This window comes from Dermacentor andersoni, chromosome 3 (assembly GCF_023375885.2).
Source record: "Dermacentor andersoni chromosome 3, qqDerAnde1_hic_scaffold, whole genome shotgun sequence".
Taxonomy (NCBI): Eukaryota; Metazoa; Arthropoda; class Arachnida; order Ixodida; family Ixodidae; genus Dermacentor; species Dermacentor andersoni.
In genome coordinates, this window is record NC_092816.1 from 73,719,116 (window position 1) to 73,743,523 (window position 24,408).

The 24,408-nt window shown below is 44.8% G+C and overlaps 1 protein-coding gene and 1 long non-coding RNA gene across 3 annotated transcripts in view; one reads left to right on the plus strand and one right to left on the minus strand.

The window, feature by feature from the left end:
• Nucleotides 1-494: 494 nt before the first annotated feature.
• On the minus strand, nt 495-7,644 carry LOC126545196 (uncharacterized). Of its 2 annotated transcripts, XR_008608699.2 has the most exons (4): nt 6,543-7,644; nt 5,370-5,518; nt 2,832-3,019; nt 495-1,185 (listed from the first exon to the last, which is right to left on the minus strand). It is a non-coding gene; the product is annotated as an uncharacterized lncRNA (long non-coding RNA). The 2 variants fall into 2 exon arrangements; XR_007602319.3 differs by lacking the exon at nt 6,543-7,644 and having other exon boundaries at nt 5,370-6,225.
• A 13,762-nt stretch (nt 7,645-21,406) lies between these two features.
• LOC126545146 (ribosomal RNA small subunit methyltransferase NEP1) overlaps nt 21,407-24,408 on the plus strand; it is a 34,627-nt gene continuing 31,625 nt past the window's right edge. The window contains exons 1-3 of the mRNA XM_050192896.3: nt 21,407-21,579; nt 21,684-21,785; nt 22,722-22,863. Coding sequence (XP_050048853.1) covers nt 21,445-21,579; nt 21,684-21,785; nt 22,722-22,863 — 379 coding nt within the window. The 5' untranslated portion in view covers nt 21,407-21,444. The remainder of the gene's footprint in view (nt 21,580-21,683; nt 21,786-22,721; nt 22,864-24,408) is intronic.

The window sequence follows — 24,408 nt, forward strand, 5'->3', positions numbered from 1 at the left end:
TAAGTACCTCGGAGTTCACATCAGTATCAATCTAACATGGGATACTCATGCCTCCTATGTAACTTACTATAACTGTTATTGCCGCGCGACTGGCCGCTCGAGGCACTTTGCGTGTATTCGCGGGCTTCTTTCACGCTGGGAAAAACACTTTTATGTAGCATACATTGAGCAACAGAAAGCTGGATCGGGAGTTTTTCATGTCTTTTTACTATTTTCTGATTTACATTTTTCATCTAGTTAAAATATTTGAGAAGTTGGTTAATTAATTACGACTAATTGTGTAATTAGGCGGAATGAAAAAGAGTGAGTTGTCCAAGCGACGGCAAACAACACTACCTTGGTTCTTTTCAGCTACGTGGCATTCGCATATTTTTGAACTCTGGGTAAAGTTAGCTGGGACACCCTGTATACGCGGCTTAGCCCAGATGCTTCACGTGAACAATTATTGACCGTGTTTTTGTGCACACGAAATACAGGACCGAAGAACGAACAACGACAACAGAATACAATTTTAATGCAGGTTCTGAGTCTTTTACAACATCAAAAAAGAGTAATTTCTTTCATTTTTTTCCGTACATTGTTTCAAAAGCAACAATACTTAATGAACATGTATATGTATATCGATATACGGTTATTGTAGAAAACACACTGTTAGGTCACTGCAGTGATCGTGGCACACATCTACAGTATCTTCGTGAACTGTTAGTATTCTACATACAAAAGCAGCTTCTGTCAGCCACTCCAAAGCACGTGATTGCACGAACGGGTTAGCAAAATAAAACCAATACAATTTCCTGTCCAGACACAATCATTGCATTTATTTTCTCACTGAAACCATCCCATACCGTCAGCGAAACAAGGTTGGACTGTGAATATATAGGCCCAATGTGTCGGCCCATTCACGCAAATGAGGTTACGTTGCAAAACACATGGTTTCAGAAAATTATTTATTTATTTATTTATTTATTTATTTATTTATTTATTTATTTATTTATTTCATAGCAATTAAAACTCGAAGGCCTTAACTAAAGCAGTGGTTTTAAGAGCAATACAAAAGTAGGCAAGTGTGGTTTGCACTACTGCCAATTGAAGTTCGCGGTGTCCGGGAAGGTGGCGATGGATGCAGGAAGGAGGTTCCAGTACTGATGTGTTCTCGGAGTAAAAGAGTCATGGAATAAGTTGGTTCTGCAAGAGGGCACACAAACCTTTAGACTGCGATAATAACGGGGTGGAGGTCTACGTAGGTTAGTATATAGTTTCTATAGACAGTTCTAGTTTAGCGTGTTTAGCGCAATAGCGGGCTTAGCGGAATAGCAGTATCAAAATGCGCATGCGCAGAACGCTAACTTCCCATAACGTTTAGCATACTTATGCTATTTCTCAGATTTAATTTTACCGTCTTTGTGTGGTTAACGTAGTTAACATTAAACACGGCGGCGACCCCGGCCGCCCGCTGCGACCTGAATTTGGCGTTGCTTTTGTAGAATTCACTTCGTTCGTAGCAAATGAGTGCGTAAGTGGATTTCGATTAGTCTCAGGCCGCTTCAACGACAAAGCATTATGGATAACCTTGCGGTGTTCTGGAGATCGCTTCTCGTTTCGAACGCGGCGAGGCATAACGACAGAGAGAGAGAGAGAGAGAGAAAGACGTACGGACGGACGGATGGATGGATGGATGCTACTAGCGTCCCCACTGGAACGGGGCGGTAAGTTGCGCCACCAAGCTCTTGTCTTGTTCTCATTTTATCTGATGTCCTACATATCTTTAAAAACACGCACCCACACATAAAGAATTCCCAGCATCAAAATTTCTGAGCCATTATCGGCAGCTTTGTTTTTAGCTCGTCTCTGTTTGTGGTCTCACAACTTTTTTCCGCCAAGCCTCCGATCGCATTTTACTAATATCTATTGCGGACATGTTTGCTTTCCCCTGCCATCCCTGAACTCAGGGACTTCAAGGAGGCCAAAGGAAACTAAATCGACAGCTGGGTAGATATCTTCGCATTCTAATAAAACATGTTCCAGCGTTTCCCTAGCTTTACCGCAGCAAGCACATGCTTCTTCGTCCTTGTTGTACCACTCTTTCTAACTAGGCATTCTAAAGCATCGCGATCTCATTTCGAAAAGTAAAGAGCTTTCCTTTGAGTTATCATAAACTGCTTTTTTTAAAGAGATGATGACGACGATGATGATGATGGTGATGATGATGATGATCTATGGTGATGATTATTTATTGGCATTCCTTTTGAAACAGGAAGGTGACAAATAGTCATCTAGCCTGGTTGATTTAATCAGGTGTGCCCTACAGGATATTCATTCTAGCAGTTGCCTATACATCTCCGCAATCTTTCTTCCTCAGTGTTTCTCTATCTACCTTGCACCGCTACCTATGCCTTTAACAGATACGGTTGTATCAATATCTTTTCTGCTTTTCTCTACCAATAATCTTTCTTATCTCGACTGCTGACCGGTTGATATGCTTCCGCCCACTTTAAATCCAAGCGCTTCTGGAAGGTGCACGTTACCAACGGGTATCGTTGGGTGCATCCATTCGCATTTTATTAAGATGAGCTGAATGGTCTCCGGACTTTCGCTGCAGCATACACATGCTTCATCTTGTTGCAAATGTTTGCTCCAGTCTGTGCATGTTGATACGCCTCCGTTATGCTAAATCACTCCTTTTACAGTGCCGTCAGTTTTTCCGGCGACGTTTGGTTATCTTGCGTTGCGTTCTGCTGCTCGAGCATTATGTACACACGCAATGAGCCAGGTTTTTCGCCCAGCCTTACGATGGATTTTCCTTTCCGAGAGTAACTTATGCTGGCACGCACCGATTCTTCGAGGTGAAAGTCTTGCTGTACCGCATGTAGTTTAGTCGCAACAGGCTTTTGACGTCGTCGGCAGCAGGGTTCCCAACCACTAAATCATGTGACGGAGTCTGTTGTCGCTTTTTTGCAACGGTCCTGATGCTTCTCGCAACAGGAACGCCTGGTAGATCCTTTCGGCGAGAGATGACGTCCTGAAACCGTATGTAAGGTATAAAGAGTTATTCTTTTATTCGAGCACCATTGAAATTATATAGCCCTATTAGCTAAATTTATATAGGGGAAGCAACGTGAAAACACAATAAAAAAGAAAGAAAGAAAGAAAGAAAGAAAGAAAGAAAGAAAGAAAGAAAGAAAGATGACAAAACGGCACACGCAACCTAATGAGCGCCAAGCATGCACTTTTGTCCAAACGCTAAGTACGCGTTTACTGTGAGAGAGGCATTGTAAATATCTCGAGCGTTAAGCCTTTCCAAAACGTATACAGCCAACTTGGAGCAACAAGGTGAATCAAGAAAAAGTAATAATTATGACAAAGGTGCAGTTCGAGTCAGGTGGTGAACACAGCAGTACATCGGCATCCGTTGCCTCTTGTGCTCGTATAGAAGAGCAGCAGTGCTAATTACGTATACTAATAACAGCGGGAATAGCGTGTTAGCAATGTTGCTAGTAAAGAGAGCAGCAATAGCAACAGCCAGGAGCACAGTTTTGTGGGAGTTGCGAAAAAAGACAGAATGTTCTAACAAGTTAGAAATTTGCGCCACATAGAGTTGTGTTCCTGACCTCTTGCACTGTCTCAGCAGGTGTTCCTTTTGTAGAAAGAGAGAAAAAAAATACTTGGTAGAAATGCTTAGGCGATGTACCTAAATGTCTCCAAATGTTTTGTCAAGACAGCATTTCGCGTTCTTACCCCCCATGATCCTCGTGATGAAGTGTCTGAAGGCGAGCTCGTTGGTATGCATCCATGGAAGAACAGCGCTAAAAAAACAGGCAGAAGAACACAGGACAACGCATGCCCTGTGCTCTTCCTTCTGTACGTGTTTTCAGTGGTGTTTTTCTACCACCGTGATAAATTTATTCGAAGCAAATCTATGCTGGCAAAAGTAAGAAGCACAAATACACGGCACCCATTCCTATGTACTGTTTCTCGCAAAGTTCTCTAGAGGCTTATCGCGCGGGCACCGTAAATAAACAAGAAAAAATGTGTACAGTCGACCGCAGAGGTTTTTGAAGCCCTGAATTAAGTGGCGAAAGAAGTTAAAATTTGTTTCGACTTTGCCGTTCAGTTTAAGGCTTTGGTTGACGATTTCGTTGAGTTTGAGACTTTAAAGGAAAAGTATCCATTACGGTATTTGAATTCGAAGGCAGCTAAATTGAATGCGACGTTTCTGAATCTCGTGCTCAGAAAATTTTTTTTGATGTTGCGCGCGCAGGGAGTCAAATTGAAATAACATACATAGTTTATAAGCTGCGAATAATTGATCAATACGTGCATAGTAATTGGCGACAAAAAAAGTAAAGCATGCGCAAAATCAGGAACACATCTTTCGGTTACATAGTCTCGCACGTTTTAAGCACAAGTGCATGCGATGGTATGAAGGTAGAAAGACAAGATGTCACAAAGTTCGACTCACAACTACAAGAAGTAAATGTGTTCAAAATAAAGAACAGGAGCATGCTCAAAATCACGAAAGTGTCCCTGTAGTACAATCGAAAGTGTGCTCAAAAGTGTAAAATTGAACAATGATCAAGCTGAAGAATGTGAAAGTTGCACTATGGACAACATATGTTACAAGTCATCGTTGCAGTATCTCCACGAAATGGGCCTACGTGCTTATATTTAGCTTCATTATGACGTTATGCCGCGTGGCAAACAAAGAGAAAAAAATCGCTTCACTTGTGAGCAAGATGATGAAGTCGCCTGAAAATGTTTCACTGATGAAGTCGCCTGAAAACTTGTTTGGCTATGTATAAGCAGTCGAAGTCACGTGTGCTGGACGCGTCATTAAGAACCAGATAGTCTATCTGAATATTTTAGGTAATTATAGTTAGAATCATATGTAGGATAAAGTAGCATGCAGGTGCCTCGATGCCAATTGAAGAGAACATAATCGATCACCAAAGAAGTCCAACGCACCGCAGCTGCCTTCCGAAGCACTGTCCCACATGTGGCTGCCCACTTTATTTGTGGATACCGAGGTCCTTTAAAGAGACTTGAATCAAACAACTGGCGAAATCATGGAAACTGTTCCCATTAAGAAAACGGAAAACGCCTGCATTAGCCAGACTCCTGTTGCAGTATTGCACAGGGAGTATCAGTATTTGCTTATACATAGCGTGGTACTTGTGACACTTCTTAAATAAACCCTGCAGTTGAGAGACAGCGTTCGTCCTGCGTTCTTCGATCTCTCTCGTCTACACTTCACGCTGCAGTTAATCATGATACCAACGCGCCCAGATGTACATTGTGCTATAGAGTATTCTGCGGCAAAACGCAGTGCAAGAAATGCAATACGATAATAACGAAAGCGAGGAAACACCAACCTTGCGGGGATCCCAGGTGGAGCGTAAGAAGGGCCAGGAACCTGTTGAGCCGCACGATGTTCTCGGAGATGATGGACAGTCGGCCGACTCCGACCTCGCGACATGTCGACGAAGAGCCTTCGGTGCTGCCGGCGCTTCCCCTGCTTCCCCTGAAATTCCTCGTCAGTCCAGTCATCGTGAAAGCCACGCAACTTAGTCCAGAATATCCTTACGTAACACTTTGCCAGAGCGTCACGGGAAAGTGAGACCGACCCGGAAACACTTCGTCGACCTAACAGTCCATAATTCGCAACGTGCGTCTATAATTAAATACCATTGCGATGCTGTCGGCGCCCTCCGTGGCCACGAAAGTCCGGCCTGGCACGCGTATCAAACACACGGGGAGATATGAATAGGACTGATACGGCGCTTGCGACGGACTCAGCTGCGGTACATACTCCCGATATACTTATGTCAGACATATGTATAGTGCCTGCGCGTGGCAGCTGCACTTTTCGCGAGTGGTCAGGCTCTCTGCGCGTTCTTTAAAAAAAAAAAAAAAAGGGTTCGCTATAATTGGGGGAATAGCGCGTATAAGTGCGTGCGTCACCTTGCCTGATTGACCAATCGCTTCGCGTGGAACGAGAGCCTGTCACGCGTGCCCGTTCGTGATTCGTGCTGACGTGCATGCGACGCCCGTGAGCCTCGATGCGAATGTGACGCGCTGACAAAGCGTCAAAACAGCGCCGCATATATACGGTGTGTTCTGCGAGAGCACGCAATAAGTATACAGAAGGGGTGCTACGTGCAAGACATTCGAGTCATCCAATTTCCTTTTCGAATCATGCTTTAGGGTGCCAGTTATTAGGGGTCTGAATGTTTTATTCCTCGTATGTAGGAGCAAAGCTAGGTTGGGGGGGGGGGGAGGGGGAGGGGAGAGTGTTATTGGCATTATATGCTGAAGAATTTATTATTTCGCGACCTCACCATTGCCCCTCGTCTTATATTCGGGTTCGGACTGTGTGCCGATCGAACCACCACGGTGGCTCTAGTGGAATATGGCGTTGCGCTCGCTGCTGAGCTCGAGGTCGCGTGTTCGATCCCAGACGCAGCGGTGCATATTCCGATGGAAGCGCAATCCAAAAACCTTTTCTGTACCGTGCATTGGGTGCGCGTTCAATACGCCCAGCTCACCTAAATTATTCCGGAGTCCTCCACTTCGGCGTGTCTCGCAATAAGATGACGGCTTTTGCACTTAAGAAGCCAGAATTTAACCAAATTGTGCGCAGAATTTTACAGCGCGACTACGACGCCGAGTATGCGTCCTTTTCTCCCGCCCGATCTGATCACTGCATGCGAGGAACGAGATCTTGTTTTTTTCTGAGCGCGCGATGCTCGTCTTGCCGACGTGACGCGATTCACGCGCGCTCCATTGCAATGAGACCAAGTGATGAGTGTCAGCGCGGGGTTGAAAAGAAACAGCTGCTTGGAACATGTGCAGTGCGACCAACGACAGAAAAAAAAAAAAACAATCGTATAGCTCTATACGCGGGAGCAACTCGGCGCTTCCTATATATCAAGATGACGGCCTTGCGTATAGTGCGTATATAGCGTGTGGTTGTTTATGCAGAACGTTTAGCACGTGGGCCGATTGTTACACGTACGGCATGATGCATGGTGTCGTGACGCGCAGGCACAGCTTTAGCACGCTGTCGTCTCCTCTACGGGCATGTCGAATTTCGTTAACACGAGAGCTTCGCTAAAATCAAAGCACCTGAACTCTTATCCGGATAACAAAATATTTATTGAGGAGTGACGAGAAGTTTACATTTTTTCCTACGTGTGTTCGTCTTTTTTTTGTTTCTTTTTTTTTTGTCGGGAACGGGTGGCAGAGCAGATGGCGCCATTCGTTAGCAAATGATGAGCTTGCAATGCCGAGGCCCCTTGAACGGACAGTTTTACAAAAGTAAAGCGACCCGACTCAAACCGGCATGATAAAACTTTTGCTGTGGCCATATACGGCAAATAATGTTTTAGGCACATTGAGCAGAACAGGTTTCCCTTGGCCTGCTTCTTTACTGATATTCTCCACCAAAACTTTTGTTAAATTGGGTGAGACCGCGAGTTCCCTTCTTGGCTATATCGTATTTCTGTACTCATTAGACTTACGAATACGTGACGTGGAATCGAATGCATTTTGATAAATATAGAATTTCGCATATTCGGGTTTTCTTTAAGAGCCATTAAAGAGAGCAGACATCTGAGCTGTATTAGGAAATTACCTTACACTACAACACCGAGAAAAGCCACTGTTACCGCAATATAGGAGGCATGGTATAAGCAATAGACGGCGCAAGAGCGAAAAACGGCTGGCGACGCCATCGAAGTTCTCGCACGAGCGTGCCGCGCGAGGACGTGAATTTTTATTGCGTCTCCTCGAGCCTATTTAATTTGTTGAGACTACTTTGTACTATAAAAGAGCTATAAACCGAACTTGGCAAACTTACTTTTGCTGAACCACAATGGCCCAAATAATACGCATAAATAATTTGCAATTCATGACGTCACACTTCCGTACCGGTGCCGTGATTTCAGCCCGAAATAAAATTAAAAAATACAGAACTTTGATTTCATTTTTTCAATTTTTTTTTATTCAGTGAATTGCCGCAATATTAGCGAAAATAGCTTTCGAATAATATCTCATAACGCTGAACTAATTTGTTTTCCTTCATTGTCCGTTTAAATCGAGGCTTAACTGTGTATAAGTTTTCCTGCCACCTATGGCCCACTTTCTGGTACTAATAGGGAATATTTTTTCCACAGTCGCAGATACAGGAGGAGCCCGCCTGTTTTATTGTCTAATAATTTGCAATCGAAATCCATTCTTCGACTTTCGGACGTAACTGCGACATTTTTATCTATATTTTCGTCATACTTTAACAGCATATTTGACTACCGAATGAGTACCCGTAGTTTCAGAAACACATTTCCACAAGAAAGACCTGAGCGCAAGAACTAAGATAAAAAATTATCAGGTGTCCTTAGCTATCGCCTAAGAGACGCGAAGGCGAAAGCCTTGTAAAGCCTGCTGTAATTCATCTAAATCCGCCTAAATTCTTCTTAATCCACTTTAATCCACCCTAATCTACCTTAAACCATCCTAATCCACCTTAATCCCATCACTAATCAATCCCTAATTAACTTTGCTTATCTTAATCATCTCTTATACACGGCTGGACATGCTTTGGTTAGCTTGTGGTCTGCCTTGGGTCACGTGATATTTTCTGTACCTCACAACGCGACCTTGAAATATAAAGATGTAAGACTTTCGCCTTAAAATCCACAAAGTGAGCAGACGGGGATCTCGCAAGCTGTCTGCGCCGCTGCGATCTATATACTCAAAGTCCAAGGTACGCGGGAGACAGGTTCCGCGGAAAAGTCGAATTTCAAGCAGTACAGCATCACGCTCGCAACGTACAATCTCAATCACACTTGTCTAGAGTCGCCGAGTTGCCGACTGCTCACTGCGCCAGCGTACCGCAGCTATAGTATTACGCGGAAGCTTGTATAATTTACGCTTTTGTTTGTCCTTTAGCGCATGGACCTAGCATGCGGCAGGACCGCGCGTGGCCTTATGGCGGCGTTGGCCTGTGTATCTTTTGCGGCAGACGGAGACTTCATTGGCCGATAGATCACTATAAGCATGAGTGATTGAATCTGTACACTAGTACAGGTAGCAGATCGAGAATATCGAGACCTGCGTGCGCAGGCTCCAATATTCAGCTTTTTCTCTGGTCCCTCCCTCCGTAAACTTTTGACATTGACTGTTCGACGAAACGAAAGTGTTGGTGAAACAAAAGCAGCAGCAGCAGTGACCGACCGACCGACCGCCCGACCGACCGACCGACCGACCGACCGACCGACCGACTGACTGACTGACTGACTGACTGACTGACTGATTCGATTGATTGATTGGGTTGTCATTGAAAAATAACGACTAGATCTTTATTTGTTTCCTCCAGACGAATTAATAAATCATCGCTTCGACATTCTACGTAGATATTAAAGTTTTCTTAGCCCCTACCTGCACTTTCGAGATAACTAGTATAGGACATTCAAATGCACACTGAAGCCAATAGGCCGTGCCCTCACAACTCATGGAAATTGTGCTATAAAATATGCACGAAGATATGTATAATATAAACGTATACCGGGTGTTTGAGCGAGCACTTTGAAAATTTGTTAAGGTTGGCTTGGGACAGATAGCACAATTCTAGTTCATGAGCTGGTCTACTCGAAGAGGCGGACATGCACAAAGAATTGAAATGCATAATCGTCTAATTAAGAATTAACTGATTAGGTTTTGAACTAACTATCTTATTGCCCATGTTGCAATTTACAAATTCTAGCCGTGGAGTTCGCAAGGTGAATCCACTTGAAACGTATTCTCAGGATGACACCAGTTTCAAGATATTAATTCCCGAACTTCGCGGAGAAACCCATTGGCGTTCCAGTACTTTCTGAACAAAACGTCGTTCTATGCATTCAAGCAGAAAAGTAGAGTGTTTCAGTGCCTCTTTAACAAAGAAGCTTGAAAATAATTAAGATAAGGACTGCGTAAGGAGCGATGGAAAGAAAAATGTTAGGCGTAACGTTAAGAGACAGGAAGACAGCAGTATACATAAGAGAACGAACGGGGGGTAGTCAATATGCTGGTTGCTATTAAAGGGGCCCTGAACCACCCCTCGGGCTTGGTGAAATAACATAATCCGCGGGTACCATACGCTGCTGTGAGCATTTCAGCTAAGTTTCGTAGTCGTATGCAGTGTGTGGAGCTCGCAAGCGGATCGCGACTTCTCTCAAACGCTCTCTTTTCAGCAGATGGCGCCGTCCTCACTCTCTTCTAGACGCACCATTTCGTCAACGCACGCACCATTTTGTCTTTCCCTTAGACGGCTGATATTGGCCGATAGCTGACATCAAGCTGCGGTCGGCTACATGGCGTAGGCGTGCGTCTATTTGTCGTACAAAAATCCCTCACGTGACCTGATCCTAGGTGCCTAGGGACAGCATCGTTTAGGGATTTTTGAGAAGGCGCGATGCTGGCGCCGAACGACGCCGTGGCGTGTTCGTCCTCGGCATGATCGTTCTCTGGACCGCGCGTTGTTCAACATTGCACATGTGATTGCACGTGCGTTGCTTGTGTAGGTTGTAGGTTCTGTGTTACTTGGCGGAAAGCCGTGAGTAGTGGTGGTGCGGCAGGGCGGCTTTGGCCTCGGTGAGCTCTGGCAGTACAGAATCTGCGTTGTGTGACCCGTGCTTTCTTGAGAACCCGGCGGTGGTGACAATTGAAATAATGAAGTGGCCTAGCGCCTTGGCAGCGAACCGCGATGTGGCGTCGCCGTGTCCGACTTTGCTTAACGGACATCGAGGGATGTGCTGCTCGCTGCAAGTCATGTAAATGCAACTGCGTCGACCGCCCACTGTTCAGCGCTGAATGTGTGTTTGGTGTGCTTTGCTTGAAACGAGTGGTGCAGAGGGAGTGGCGGAGTAGCAGAGTGGCTTAGGGGCTCCATTTGCGCATTCACAGACATGTGCTCCCGTCTTGGTCTCATTAGCGGCTGTCGCGGGATTGTGGTGTGCTAGCTCCTTGCCTAGTATGAAGTTTACGACGCTAACACACAGCATATTCACGTTTTCCCGCGCTATATGTCATTTGCATGAAGGCCGAGTTGAAAACTAGACGTATGTCTGTGTTCTTTGCGTTTGTGTGTTGTAAATTACTTTCTATTGTGGAAGTTCTGGGAGTCTTATTACGCAAGGAGTGCGAACGTAAACATAAACACATGTGTGTGTGAATCAGCTACCGTATGTTGCGACGCTCTTCCGTGTGGTAGACTGATGCATGGTGCGCGTTTATTGCTGTACTGTTGTAAAAACCATTTGTTTATTCACTCAATAAAAATGTACGGCTTCTTCGCCGCAGTACATTTTAATTACGCGGTGAAGCATACTAAAAGTGGGAGGGGGCCGCTATCAGCCAGCATAGTATGTCCACTTAGGCGACCTGAGAGGCGGCGGGTGCGCGAGTGTTTAATTAAAGAAGTCTTATTATCTCCAGTGACAGTGGCCCCTTTTCACTTTTAGAATGCTTCACCGCAGTACATTGCTTAGGCTTCACCGCGACATAATAGTGTATTGCGAGAAAGATAATCGTAAAAGGCCTAATTATGCAACGTTTCTTTTGTAGCTTGCTACACCGCAATACAGGGTTGTAAATAAGAATCGTGCAGTAAAGCATACTAAGAGTGGAAAGGGCACATAGGTTTACACTGTGCTCATTACTTTCAATTGTGACATAATTTGCAAGTGCATCTGTGCTCGTGGTAAGCTTCATTGACAATTCTTTGTACATTACAAATTAATATCGCAGGGAAGCTTACTAAAGCACATTCGCCATTATGGTATGTGTTATTCACCTTCAATGCAGGAGCACAATGTGGATTCCTGCCCCTGCTTTTGGCTGGACTGCACATGCTCTTTGAGAAATGATTCATTTCATTGATTCATTCTTTGATTAAGTGCGAGACCTAGCAATGGTTAGCCCAAATATAGATTTGAGAACACCAAAACGAATTCAGCAGTAAGACGCTAAAGGGTTGTTTCGGTGTAGAGCAGTGGCCAAGTCCAGATATGAAAGAGGAGGAAGGAAAGCCGAGTCTTTCCGCTTCAACACTGGGAGGCACAACTCCCACAAATAAATACAACTCTTACTTATTTTACTTTTAAGATTACCGACTTGCATTGGCAAGTGTTTAACAAATGCTGCATGAAGTAAGCTTCCTGCGCATATTTCACCAGCTACTGCATCATTGTTTCACATTGAGTGAAACTGCAATTTTCTTTATGCCACAACTTGCCCAATCTTGTGTTTTTCAGTAGGATGTTAGCAGTGCTATTAAGGCACTTAAATACTCATGCATAGTAGTAGAGAGAAAAAAAAAAAGTAAGAAAGCAGTGGCTTTTCGTGCGTAGACTATGCATACACCTGGTGATCTTATGGTCATTTTTTCACTATCTGCTAAACCATTCTAAACAAGAAAAGTTTATACACAATTAGTTTATACACAGACCACAACTAAACCACAGGTATCGTTGGTAAGCAAAGTATATTTATTCGGTGACATTTTCTGCAGCCCTGCTATTGGGCTTTCCTTTCTTCATTTTCACCTGTGCAGATTCATTAAGAAGTGATGAGGCAGTTTGACAATTTTAATCGCTGAAAGCCTTAACGAAGCCTTTTTCAGGTTGTTTATTCTTGGTTTCAGACTCTGCACATTGCATGTTTTCTGTGTTTGTTGCTTTTTCTTTATGGGTAGGGCATGTCAACATTTTTTACACCATGTCAAGTATGTGGTGCCATAGACTGTTCTTAGATGGAGTCTTGCCCTTTCATTCTGTACAATATGATGTCGTTTTTTGTTGTGTCCAAGACCGTTTTACAGCGTGATTGTAGCATTTTGCTAAGTTTTGCCTCTGTCACCCAAGCTTGAAAGATTGCTACCCACTGCTGGTGGCATGACACATGTGACATTTCTTGAAAAGAATATTAGGTAAATTTTGATGTGGGTGGGAATCATACCCGGGCCTCTGGAGTGCGAGACAAGCACACTTCCCCAATGCCACGGTTGCTCCACGGTTCTGATGGGCTAAATGAGCGCCCAGTGTGTGCATCCTTGTGCACGTCACGTCGCAGCGCTAGTGCGTGCGTCGTTGTGCTTGTGGCAGTGCAGCCAATGGGTAGGAGGTGACGCCACGTCACGAGTGTATAAAGTGAGTGCGTATAATAAAAAGCATTAATGTCCAATTAAATGTCGCTGAGTGGTCTATTGAATTATGAACTCCTTGTGGGCATATGAGGACACTAAGATGCTTGGCACATTTTCATTTGGTCTCACCAAGGCACAGAAAAGCGGCCGAGAGCTTGCACAGACAAGGAATGTGGACAAAAAAAAGCATTTCAGCAAAAGGACTAATGCTTTCGCATTCCCACACATAAGCAGTCATAAGTGTCCCTGCCGAATTTATTATATCAGTATTGCCTTGCGTGGGACAATTCTAACTCTCCAATTATTGTAATTGCAATTCACTGCTGAATCCTGTGATTGAACCCTTCACTGATATATAGGGTGTCCCAGCTAACTTTGGACAGAGTTTAAATATATGCGAATGCCACACAGCTGGACAGAACCAAGGTAATGTTGTTTGCCGACACTTAGAGATACTCACATTACTTCTTTTTCGTTCTACCTAAATACATAATTAGTCCTAATTAATTAATCAGCTTCTCAAGTATTGTTGTTAGATTAAAAGTGTCAATGAGAAAATTGCCATAAAAGGAAGTGTGTCACTTATCCTGTGCACTGGTTCTCTCTTTGAATTGCAATTTGTTGCCTATATTTGCTCTTTTGTTGCATTTCATATTAGGAATGGCTATCATAATTGACATTTAACCATATTGCACATAATGTGGATGATATGTAATTGCTATATATGGCCACCATAAATATAATAGAAGTTAATAATTCAAGAATAGTGCCTTTGCATGGTGATGCAGCCATGAATTGTGGCTATAAGGTACCAGTACTGCAGGTAGCACTGTTTGTGCAGAATATAGTTCAACTCTGCTACTTTCAAACATCATTGTTTTTATCTGCATTTATATAGCTCCAGTTTCTATGAACAACACACATCTGGTGGAAGTGGCTTGCACCTGCAGTTGGGTCCAATTAATAGCCAAATTTCTGCCCGTTTTCATGTTATTAGCATATTAGTAAAGGCAGTCGTTTTTATAGTAGCCTGGTTGCCCAGTGTAGAAGCCGCTGCAGGGTGTCAGGATCTCATACACATCTTCAGCTTTGCAGGGGACACAGCATCTGGCACATAGTTTGTCACAGGCCATGTATTCGGGGCAAGTTGAGTTTACTCACTAGCAAAGGTAAAACCAAGCTTGTTGGATATGAAGTAAACCACCTATATACTCAGTGGCCTTCTTCATTTCGTGTGACATGTGGTTATAGCGACCCTTGTTTTCAGCACTTCTTGTCCAGCAGCGGTCGTTTGCTTTTGAAACACTCAGGATAGCTTTCAGCAAGCTGGACAGGAATAACACTGAAAAACCAGCAGATGTTAATTGTCGCACTTATCATGCGAAGCTTCGTACAGTATGATGAGGGCGTAAATAAATGAGGGTGTTCCTCAAGGCCTTGTAGCACATGTCACGAGTTTGGAGGAACATAATTTATAGCACTTTTTTGATCGCATGCCATAGGTTTAGCAGGTGTGGCCATGGTTGAAGTGCGGTGCAAGGTCAAGAAAACAGATATCTATGAGCAGCACCCTGGTAAAGGAGACTCTGGGAAAACTAGTGGGAAGCCTGTTGAACATCTGGTTGACCCACTGGCTGGCTCCATGAGGCAAAGTATGATAAAGAGAAGGAAGTCATCAACACATCAGAAGGTTTTTACATCTAAACACTGTGCTAAGGCCATAACATGCCAACAAGTCTTAGTGCGCAGGCTATGCACGACCAACTACATATGCCTTCTGTTCGGACATTGCTCATTGTAACTAACAAGGATGGAGTGGACAAAAAAAGAACAGCAGCTCCATTAATTTGGTTTTACTGGTATCAACAGTGTTTTGTAAGTGTACATTGCCATACTCCCCAATGCCTTCTTGGGCGACACCAGCAAGGACCAGCTTGAGGCAAGGGGTAATAGAAGTCTGTACAAGCTAAACATGCATGCATGGAGAGCACATTGTGTCCAAAAAGTAGGCACTTCACAGGGGCACTGGAGAAGGAACAGGTTATTAACAGTGGGCAAAGACAAGCTACTAAACACCCAACACTGTTGCCATGTAACGACCCCTGAAACAATCCCTCTTAAAGAGGAAATCATCTTTGTGTATCCATAAAGAGGGCAGATGGGCAAAGCCCCTTCAGTAATGTTGCCAGCTTCAAAAGCCCACTTTGCACATCCTGAATGCTTCCTTCTTACGATTTTGCTGGGTGCAAGCATTATACTGTCCAAAAGCTGTCATTGAGAGCACTGTTGGTTTGGTGGCAATACAGTTCAGAAGCAACAGTAACAAACCTCCCTTCCTAGTTGGCCTGGATGCTCACGGTGCTTATGAAGCAGCACCATGAGGCAAGCAAGGTGAACGGATGCCTCGAAGCCCTTGTTTGTTTATCACACTGTTCTGTTAGTAACAACCATGAGACTTGAAACCAATAAGCTCAAGTTCGGCACTCGCGTGGTTACTGCGGAGGATCCATAAAAAGCACAAAAACAGAAAATTCAGGGAAAGGATAAAGCACCATTTAACACTTAGTATTGCTGCAGCCCACCCCCTTCTTTTATTTTGTCTGGTCGTGCTACAGCTTTTTACTATAGATAGGCATGAACTTAGGTGATGTTCCCAATCAGTGTCCAATTTTTATATACACTACGTGCTGGTTCAAAGAGGCTCGAAACACTGCAATGGAAGCTTCAAGTAGAAAAGGTGCCTGGAAGAAAAAAAGGAAAGCTGTGCTGCAACCATCTCGGCAACATCTTGTCCCCTTAATAAAAATTGTGCTTTCATATCACTTCATACTAGGCAAGGAGCTAGCACACCACAGTCCCGCGACAGCCGCTAATGAGACCAAGACGGGAGCACATGTCTGTGAATGCGCAAACGGAGCCCCTAAGCCACTCTGCTACTCCGCCACCCCCTCTGCACCACTCGTTTCAAGCACAGCACACCAAACACACATTCAGCGCTGAACAGTGGGCGGTCGACGCAGTTGCATTTACATGACTTGCAGCGAGCAGCACATCCCTCGATGTCCGTTAAGCAAAGTCGGACACGGCGACGCCACATCGCGGTTCGCTGCCAAGGCGCTAGGCCACTTCATTATTTCAATTGTCACCACCGCCGGGTTCTCAAGAAAGCACGGGTCACACAACGCAGATTCTGTACTGCCAGAGCACCGAGGCCAAAGCCGCCCTGCCGCACCACCGCTACTCACGGCTTTCCGCCAAGTAACACAGAACCTACAACCAACACACAAGCAACGCACGTACAATCACATGAGCAATTTTCAACAACGCGCGGTCGAGAGAACGATCACGCCGAGGTCGAACACGCCAAGGCGTCGTTCGGCGCCAGCATCGCGCCTTCTCAAAAATCCCTAAACGATGCTGTCTCTAGGCACCTAGGATCAGGTCACGTGAGGGATTTTTGTACGACAAATAGACGCACGCATGGCGTAGATACCGCAGCCGCCGCGGGGTGCCGCCACGAGTCCACTGGCTAAGTGCACTGCGGCTCGCCGAGGACAATCGCGTTTGGCATATGTTTAGCCTGTCGTAGGCACCAAAGGCGGAAGTCGTGGCGTCTACGTTGACATCCAAAATTAAATTTGAACGACGCGCCACGGTGACATATATAAGGCGGAGCGTTGTGGGCACGCCCTACTGTGCCGTAGCCTTCGCAGTGCAGGGCATTTAAAGGGACGCTAAAGGAAAATACGAACTCGATGTGGACTGTTTAAATACCATTCAACAAACCTCACAACGCTTGTTTCGTGCATGCCAAAGAAGGACTTAGTTTATAAGAAAATTCCATCTGGAGGGTACAAATACCTCTATCGCAATTCAGATCTTCCGCCGCCCAAACGGGGAGTGGTGACGTAGCATACGCCATCACCGTCCTTTGCGGCCTCCCATGAGTAAAACGGCGCCCGACAGACGGCGGTACGGTGTTTAGCACAAAACGCAAACGCCCAGCGATGGAGAAACCGAGCCACGGCAGAGCGGTCGATTCGCCGCTGCAGCTGCTTTCGGTGAAGTGGCGTGGACCTTTCGGGAATCCCGCGGCATCACTACTTGCAGTTTGTGCGAGTTTCGGTAGCCAAGAAAACCAGCGCAGCACTGCGCGATAACGAAACTACCGAAACGCGAATGCGCGGCCAGCGCAGTGACGAGCGAAAACGAAACCTTTCGACCACCTGCGTCGTTCTCAAGGGCGTCAATCAGTTCCTTTTTTCTAAGAATAAAATAGAACTGAACAGGTAGCATTTTCTTTCTTCCTATAATACCTATACCTTCCTATAATAACCCTGCTATAATAATGATGTTTCATAACTAGTGGTTGAGTACTAGTGACAGAACTTAAATTGGGAGTGCCTTCGTCATCGTGCAAGTACTTGAATGTCCCTGGGAAATCTCTAATCGTGACCTGCATTTACCTTAGTTTCTCGATTACTAACGCTCTGTTCGCGATAACATTGACGCCTTAGAGATTCTCGAGCACTAATATGTCACTTTAGCTTAATATTTGCCTTTAGTGTCCCTTCAAGAAGGAACGGGAGCACAGAGCAGGCCGCGTTTGATTGCCAATAACTCCGCTTCTGCTGAACGCATTGAAGTACTTCTTGCGGCAAAGTGTTTCGCAAATAGCCTATTTTCACTTCAAATGTATTTCTCCACTTCGATAAAAAGTGGTTCAAGGCACCTTTAAGAGGAAAAAATAGAGTTCGGCAGGCCATCTACAGGTGGATACAACTTTTAAAAATAAATAAAAAGAAACAGCAACTGGCAACCAAGGCACACGGAGCACGCGGGGTTGTGTTACTTTGCCAGCCAATCACAGAAGCAAAAAAATTGTGGTCAAGTGACCTTTAAAAATGGCGTCGTACTTGAAGAGTCTTTTCATCGGCGGAAGCGAGGAGGTGTGCAACAGACAGGGACAAACTGTATGCAGTCTGAGCACTTCACTCTTCAAAAGTCCGCAATACAGTTCATTTCATTGCTGAGCCCGTTTTACTCATGAAACTTCACTGCCAACTGAAGTGAAACTTGCACAATAAATAGTTGAAGCGAAAGAAAGCGCGTTATTTCAGTTCAATAAAGAATTAGGCTTTCACCGTGCCACTATAATAGACGAGGGAAAACATATAACATTACGCGCTAATAATTTTATTCTGTGGTTACCGGCTTATTTAGGTCACAGGGAAAGTTTGAAGCATAAACTATTTGCAGCCTCGCGGAGGAACAGTGGCTGGCGGTTATGAGGGCGTGGGCGGGGCTTCACTGCAGAGTTAAGTTGTATCCGACTATAATGCGTAGGACAGATAATCGATAGTTTGTTAGAGTGACAGAATGGGTGCCAAGTGAAGGGAAGCGCAATCGATGATGGCAGAGAATTAGGAGGTGTGATGAAATTAGAAAGTTTGCAGGCACAATCTACAATTAGCTAGCTCAAGACACGGGGTAATTGGACATCGCCGGGAGAGGCCTTCGTCCTTCAGTGGACCAACAATGTGTTGTAGTGGCCTGGTTGGTTCTATGACATTATGGAACATTGCGCTGAGAAGCAATACTTTCGACACAGGCGTTAAAGGGCCCCTCCCCAGGCCCCATAGAAAATTTTGGTTATACGCTGGAAGTTGTTACGTGTCCTCAAAAGAGCGCTATGCCGCAAAAATTTTTCTAATCGGCTGAATAATAGCCAAGATATAAATATTACAGTGCCGCGAACCCATGATTTCAGCAGGCGAGCTTCACTGCATAGAGAGACTCTCTCTCCAGTCGCCCCGTCTAGCCTCCGCAAGCGAAATTCCTTCCCTGCGTTCTCCCATGCCGGACCTCGAGGATCGCGTGACGCATACGTCATGGGCCCCGCCTTCATTTTATTTTTCTCCTCACCTTTTTTTTTTTTTTTCGCCGATGCGTACTTCCGCTGGCGGCGTTGTGCGTGAGCTGTTATCGTTTCGCGCAGAGCTCGATTTTGCGCGCTGTGCACAAGGATACATGACTAGCGGTATACTTCAGTGCGACACGAATACTGAGGGAAAACAAGCGGATCGCAGAGCATGGTCACGCGCTAGAACACGGTAGAAAATGGCATAGTTTCGGTACCTGCGCACATGACCGCACGACCGTGGCAACAAGCAGACGAAGCGGAAGTCCATCTCTGTTGCTTCGGTGCGAAGTAGAGAAAAAACACGCCGACATTCCGTTTGTGTGTTTTATTATTTCTCTAAACTTCAATTCGTCAATTCAAGCAACAGATCACACAGATAACAGATGTTGTCTTGAATAATCCTCGAAGTCACGTGTCACCACAAACGACGCCACACTGCGCACATCAGTATACGTATACGCGCAGGGACGCGAGTACGTCATCCTCCGGCTTGGAGCGGCGGCCGCGAGGAGAAGGGAAAAACGGCGTTTGGTTTGAAATTTCAGATCTTTCCGCGGCGCGTAGCGATGTAATACCATTGGTAATACTTTGCAGACACGATCGTTATCGCGCAACGTATGCTCCGCGCTTGTCAGCTCAAAATGGCCAGACCTGGTGAGAGGCCCTTTAAAACTAATACATTAGACACCCATGAAGCGCAGACACCAGGTTAATGAATAGATAGATAGATAGATAGATAGATAGATAGATAGATAGATAGATAGATAGATAGATAGATAGATAGATAGATAGATAGATAGATAGATAGATAGATAGATAGATAGATAGCGTGGGTAAGCCAGAAACACGGTCACATAACTTTTTTTGTATCTATGCGTCAAGTCGTATGCGTGTCAAGTTCTTGTTTTCAGAAGTTTGATTTCGTTGCAATTGAGTGCTACGGAAAGTGCGCTAACACATGTGCCATCGCGATGCAATGTGCGTCTAATCTTTTAGTTGTTTATGTCCGTGTAGAAAGTATTGCTACGCAACGCAGTGTTCCATCGTGGCTGCGGTGGACATAAAAATAGGCTGCTGCTGATGATCTCGGACCAAAAGCGCTGAAAGAGAATCAAACAAAGTAACGTTGTCTTCAAATACGGTTGTCTTAAAGTTTCAAATATAAATTTATACCACAATCACGACAACAACAACAACAAAATAATTATGAAGTTATCGTTAATTATCTGTTTGGTGACTATAATTCGTCTGTAAAATTGTGTCCACCAAAGCGCATAGACTACCTGTGCAAGCAGATTTGTGTAGCTGGCATAGCGTTTTTATTAAAATTGCTGTTAGTTTAACTTTGAAGACCCCTTATGTTCGGACAATCTTACCTGAATATATGTTCGCACACGCGGGTGTTGCCTCTAGGTGACGCAGCGTGCCCGGAGCGAAGTGCGAGAGAAGAGCCCGCCTAGGGCTACCTAAAGTGGGTCACCCTAGCTCGGCTACATACACGCCTCATACATGACGCTTTTCGGTGGTGACAAAACAGCATGTCACTTCATTATTTCAATGCTAATCGCATTTAACGTCGGCATTCATAGTGGGTTCATGGTGGGCTTAGATGGGTTCTGGCGCAATTTTATACGTACTGCACACAACTTTGTTTTAGTTTGGGATTTTCGATCATCTCTCTAACGAAATTGATGACCTAAGTAAAAGGTTAGCTGCGAACAGGCCTCATATATTGGGTGCAGTTGAGGCCGATCTTCGAGCGAAACGATTTCCAATTTCTCCGCTCCCATGCATTTCAATAAGCGCTAAGGAGGTAAAACTTTCTCTTAAAATTTATGTGATAAGGGATGCCGCAATTGTTGCTGTCAGCTTGGTGCAGTAAAGAGAATCTAGAAAAATCTAGAATGACGAAGATATTCCATACGATACTGGCATCATATCTTTCGAAGAAATTACCTCATCCATTTTAATATTTGGGTACATTTGTGCAATCGCTAGAAGCCAGTGATATAACTATAATGCGCAACTTCCGTAAAACCTTCATTTGAATAAGCAACAACAAAAACTCGCAATGCTACAAAATGCCCCCTTTGATATTTCGGCACATTAAAGAATCCTAAGAGGCAAAACATAATAGTAAGTCAACCTTTATAAGGCGTCTCTAATAACCAACCGGCATAGCTTGAGACGTAAAACTCCATAATTATTCTAATAATTCTGCAGTTTGGTTGAGTCGGTTGCCTGAGAAGTCAACATCAATTTCAATTTTCGCGCTCCTTTTTGCAATCCTTGCCTGTTCAGCGAGTTCCCAAACTTCGGCTGGCAACAAGACATTGTTGTTATCATGGCGGCTAAGAGAAAGCGTGAAGCTGTCGAAGACAGCGGAGAATTTACGAAGTTTGACGTTCCTAAGCACATCAAAAGTCAAGAAAAGCGGCTCATTGTCGTCTTGGAAAAGGCTAACCTCGAGTCTGTCAAGGTGAGCAATGTGCTGACAACATTTAGTTCGATACGTGCGACCCACGTGTAAGCGTTGTGGACGGATGCTGGCATGTGCCATGGCTGTTTCTGTTGCTCGCTTAGGTCGGCAAGTCATTTGAACTGCTGAACTGCGATGACCACATCCAGCAGATGCGAAAGTTCAAGAAAGACCCGGCTTTCTGTCGACCAGACATTACTCACCAGGTGAGAGAACGCGACAAATCGCGTGCACGTCGTACGAGACAGTAGACACAAAAGTTCATAGACCGCGAGGGGCCATGCGGCATTCGCACACCCAGTTTAAGTGAACGTTGTAGCGCACGCTCAAAGTTTAAGCTACACGTTGATATTGCGAGGGAATTCGGTGTTCTTGCGGCGAAAGCAGTTGTCACACCCTTGCCACCGGTACCGTATCGGCGACGCACAGTTTCCCACCCTAAGGAGCTACAATGAAGCAGCAGTACTCTAAAGACTGTTTGCAGGCTGTGCCCATGCAGCGCCTCCTCTATATTTTAGAGGAGGCGTTGGCCCATGCGAGTGTAGCTCTTACCATGTTGCCGGAAATGGGCTCATTCATTTTCGGTGATATCGCGTTCAGTGGTTTTATTTAGAGAAGTAGTATAAGGTGGAAGCTTGGGCGAGTTAATGATTCAGTATCGACATGAGTGCAGTGGCGTAGCTAGGTCGTCTGGCACCCGGGGCCCATAGGTCTTCTGTCACCCCCTCCCTCCCCCCACCGGGTGTAGCCGGCGGGGGGGGGGGGGGGGTGACAGAGGTTATGACCCCCCCCCCCTTTGCTACGCCACTGCATGAGTGCACTACGAAACGCGTGCAGTAATACAGTTCTGCGAGTGAACTACTTGCCTAGCTCCTGTAGTGTTGCCTGCAAGGCATGAAATGGAGTATAGGTGCGAGTACTTCGTTGTCATAACTATTATTGACATCCTTCTTGCATTACTATGAAGTTATTTTTTGATAGGATACTCCTGCTACCTCTACTTCTCTGCTGCAGTTGTTGTCATTGTTGTGGAAATACTACTTTACCCAAGTATTGTATAGCATTTAAAGTTTTGTCCACTCTCTTCCTTTGGTTATATAACAGTTCATCCTAGCATGTTGATGCGACATGTTCATTTGCAGTGTCTGCTGATGCTGTTTGACAGTCCGTTGAACAGAGCTGGCCTCCTTCAGGTGTACGTCCGCACTGAAAAGAACGTCCTCATCGAAATCAACCCTCAGACCAGAATACCTAGAACCTTCAAGCGGTTTTCTGGGTTGATGGGCAAGTACATATAAACTACCTGGCATTAAAATATTACTGCATAGATACGTGTAAAGGGTGCACCCATGTAAGGGCCGCACCCAGAACTTGGCATCCCAAAATTTGAGGAAGAGGATTTCCAGCGGAGAAGCAATTGCGTTCAGTGCCCCCATGGCTGCGCATATGCATCGGCGAGCCTGAGAATGCGTATCCTCTGCTGCAGCCGTTGTATGTAGTTTAGCATCTGTGGGTGTGTGTGTGAGGCAAAGAGTGGAATAAATATGTATTTCTTAAAATTGTGCAGAAGCTTCAAGTATGGTAATAACACAGCACCTCTACAAATCTTCTTGCTTCATTAAAGGATGTGCTTGAAGGCATTACATGTGTCGACATTAAGTAGCATTTGTTTCCATGTGTAATTCCATAATGTACAAAACTGTTAACCTGCAGCAGTTCCGGAGCTCTCTCCAGATCGGATCAGCCATCACATCCACGTGTGATCTCCTCCGTGTCCAAAGTCCTTTTGTTGCATTTTTATGTGTATTTTTATTTTGCACTTGTAGACCTTTTCATTGATCGAGGGTGATGTCAGATGCGCGGGCTAGTCTGATGCTGTAGCAGAGTGTGGGTCTACCTGCGATTGCCTCCATGTCGGAAATATATCTGTCAACAGCGTACAGTTTTTGGCCAGCGCCTTAGCTTGGTTGGTGGGTAATCCACTGCAAATACGCCAACATGCGATACCTATCGATACCCTGTGCGATACCTATCGTAAGTTGCAAATTTCCGACGGGGCAGATCACATGCTTGCAATTTAATGTTGTTCCATTGCTTAGTGCTAGCATGCCAAAATGTCGACAAATCATAACAATTAGCAGCACATCCTTTGCTGGCCCATCTAAAGCACGCCACTTGTGTTTTGTTCGCATAGACCTGATCGTGATTTGTCTTTCCCGCTGATATCTGCATGTGTGTTTCTGCTTATAAAGACTATTAGATATAATATAGGTATTTTCATGTCCAATCTGACTTCTTCATACTAACGAGATTCAACTGTAATCTCATTTACCGTACTTGCACGATCCTACTGCGCCCCTGATTGTAACGCACAGTTGTATTGCCGCCCAAAATATTGAAAATAACTTGGTGCCGATTCTACAACGCACATCAAGTAATGAAACCTGAGTCGACATGTACCATGTTGAAACAATTTTATGGAAAGGCACGCAGCCACGCACATAGCTGAATCTTAGTGGGTAGTTGCTATCGGAGTCCGACAACACCTCCTTTTCACTGTCTACCGACCACAGAAAGTCGTGTTCAGTTTCATCTAATGCATTAGAAATGTGACATGTACAGCAAACTTGAAAATGGCAACCACAAACCAAGGCAGAAAAAAAAAAAAGGAACATCCATTCAATGCCAGTTTGGCTAGCTACCTTGCACTGAGGTTTTCTTTTCTTTTAGTAAAAATTGGTTACGTTTTTGGCTTTGGGTAGAATTAGTTACGATTCTAACGTGCACGTAAATTTGAACGCACTTTTTATCAAAAAAACGTGTGCGTTA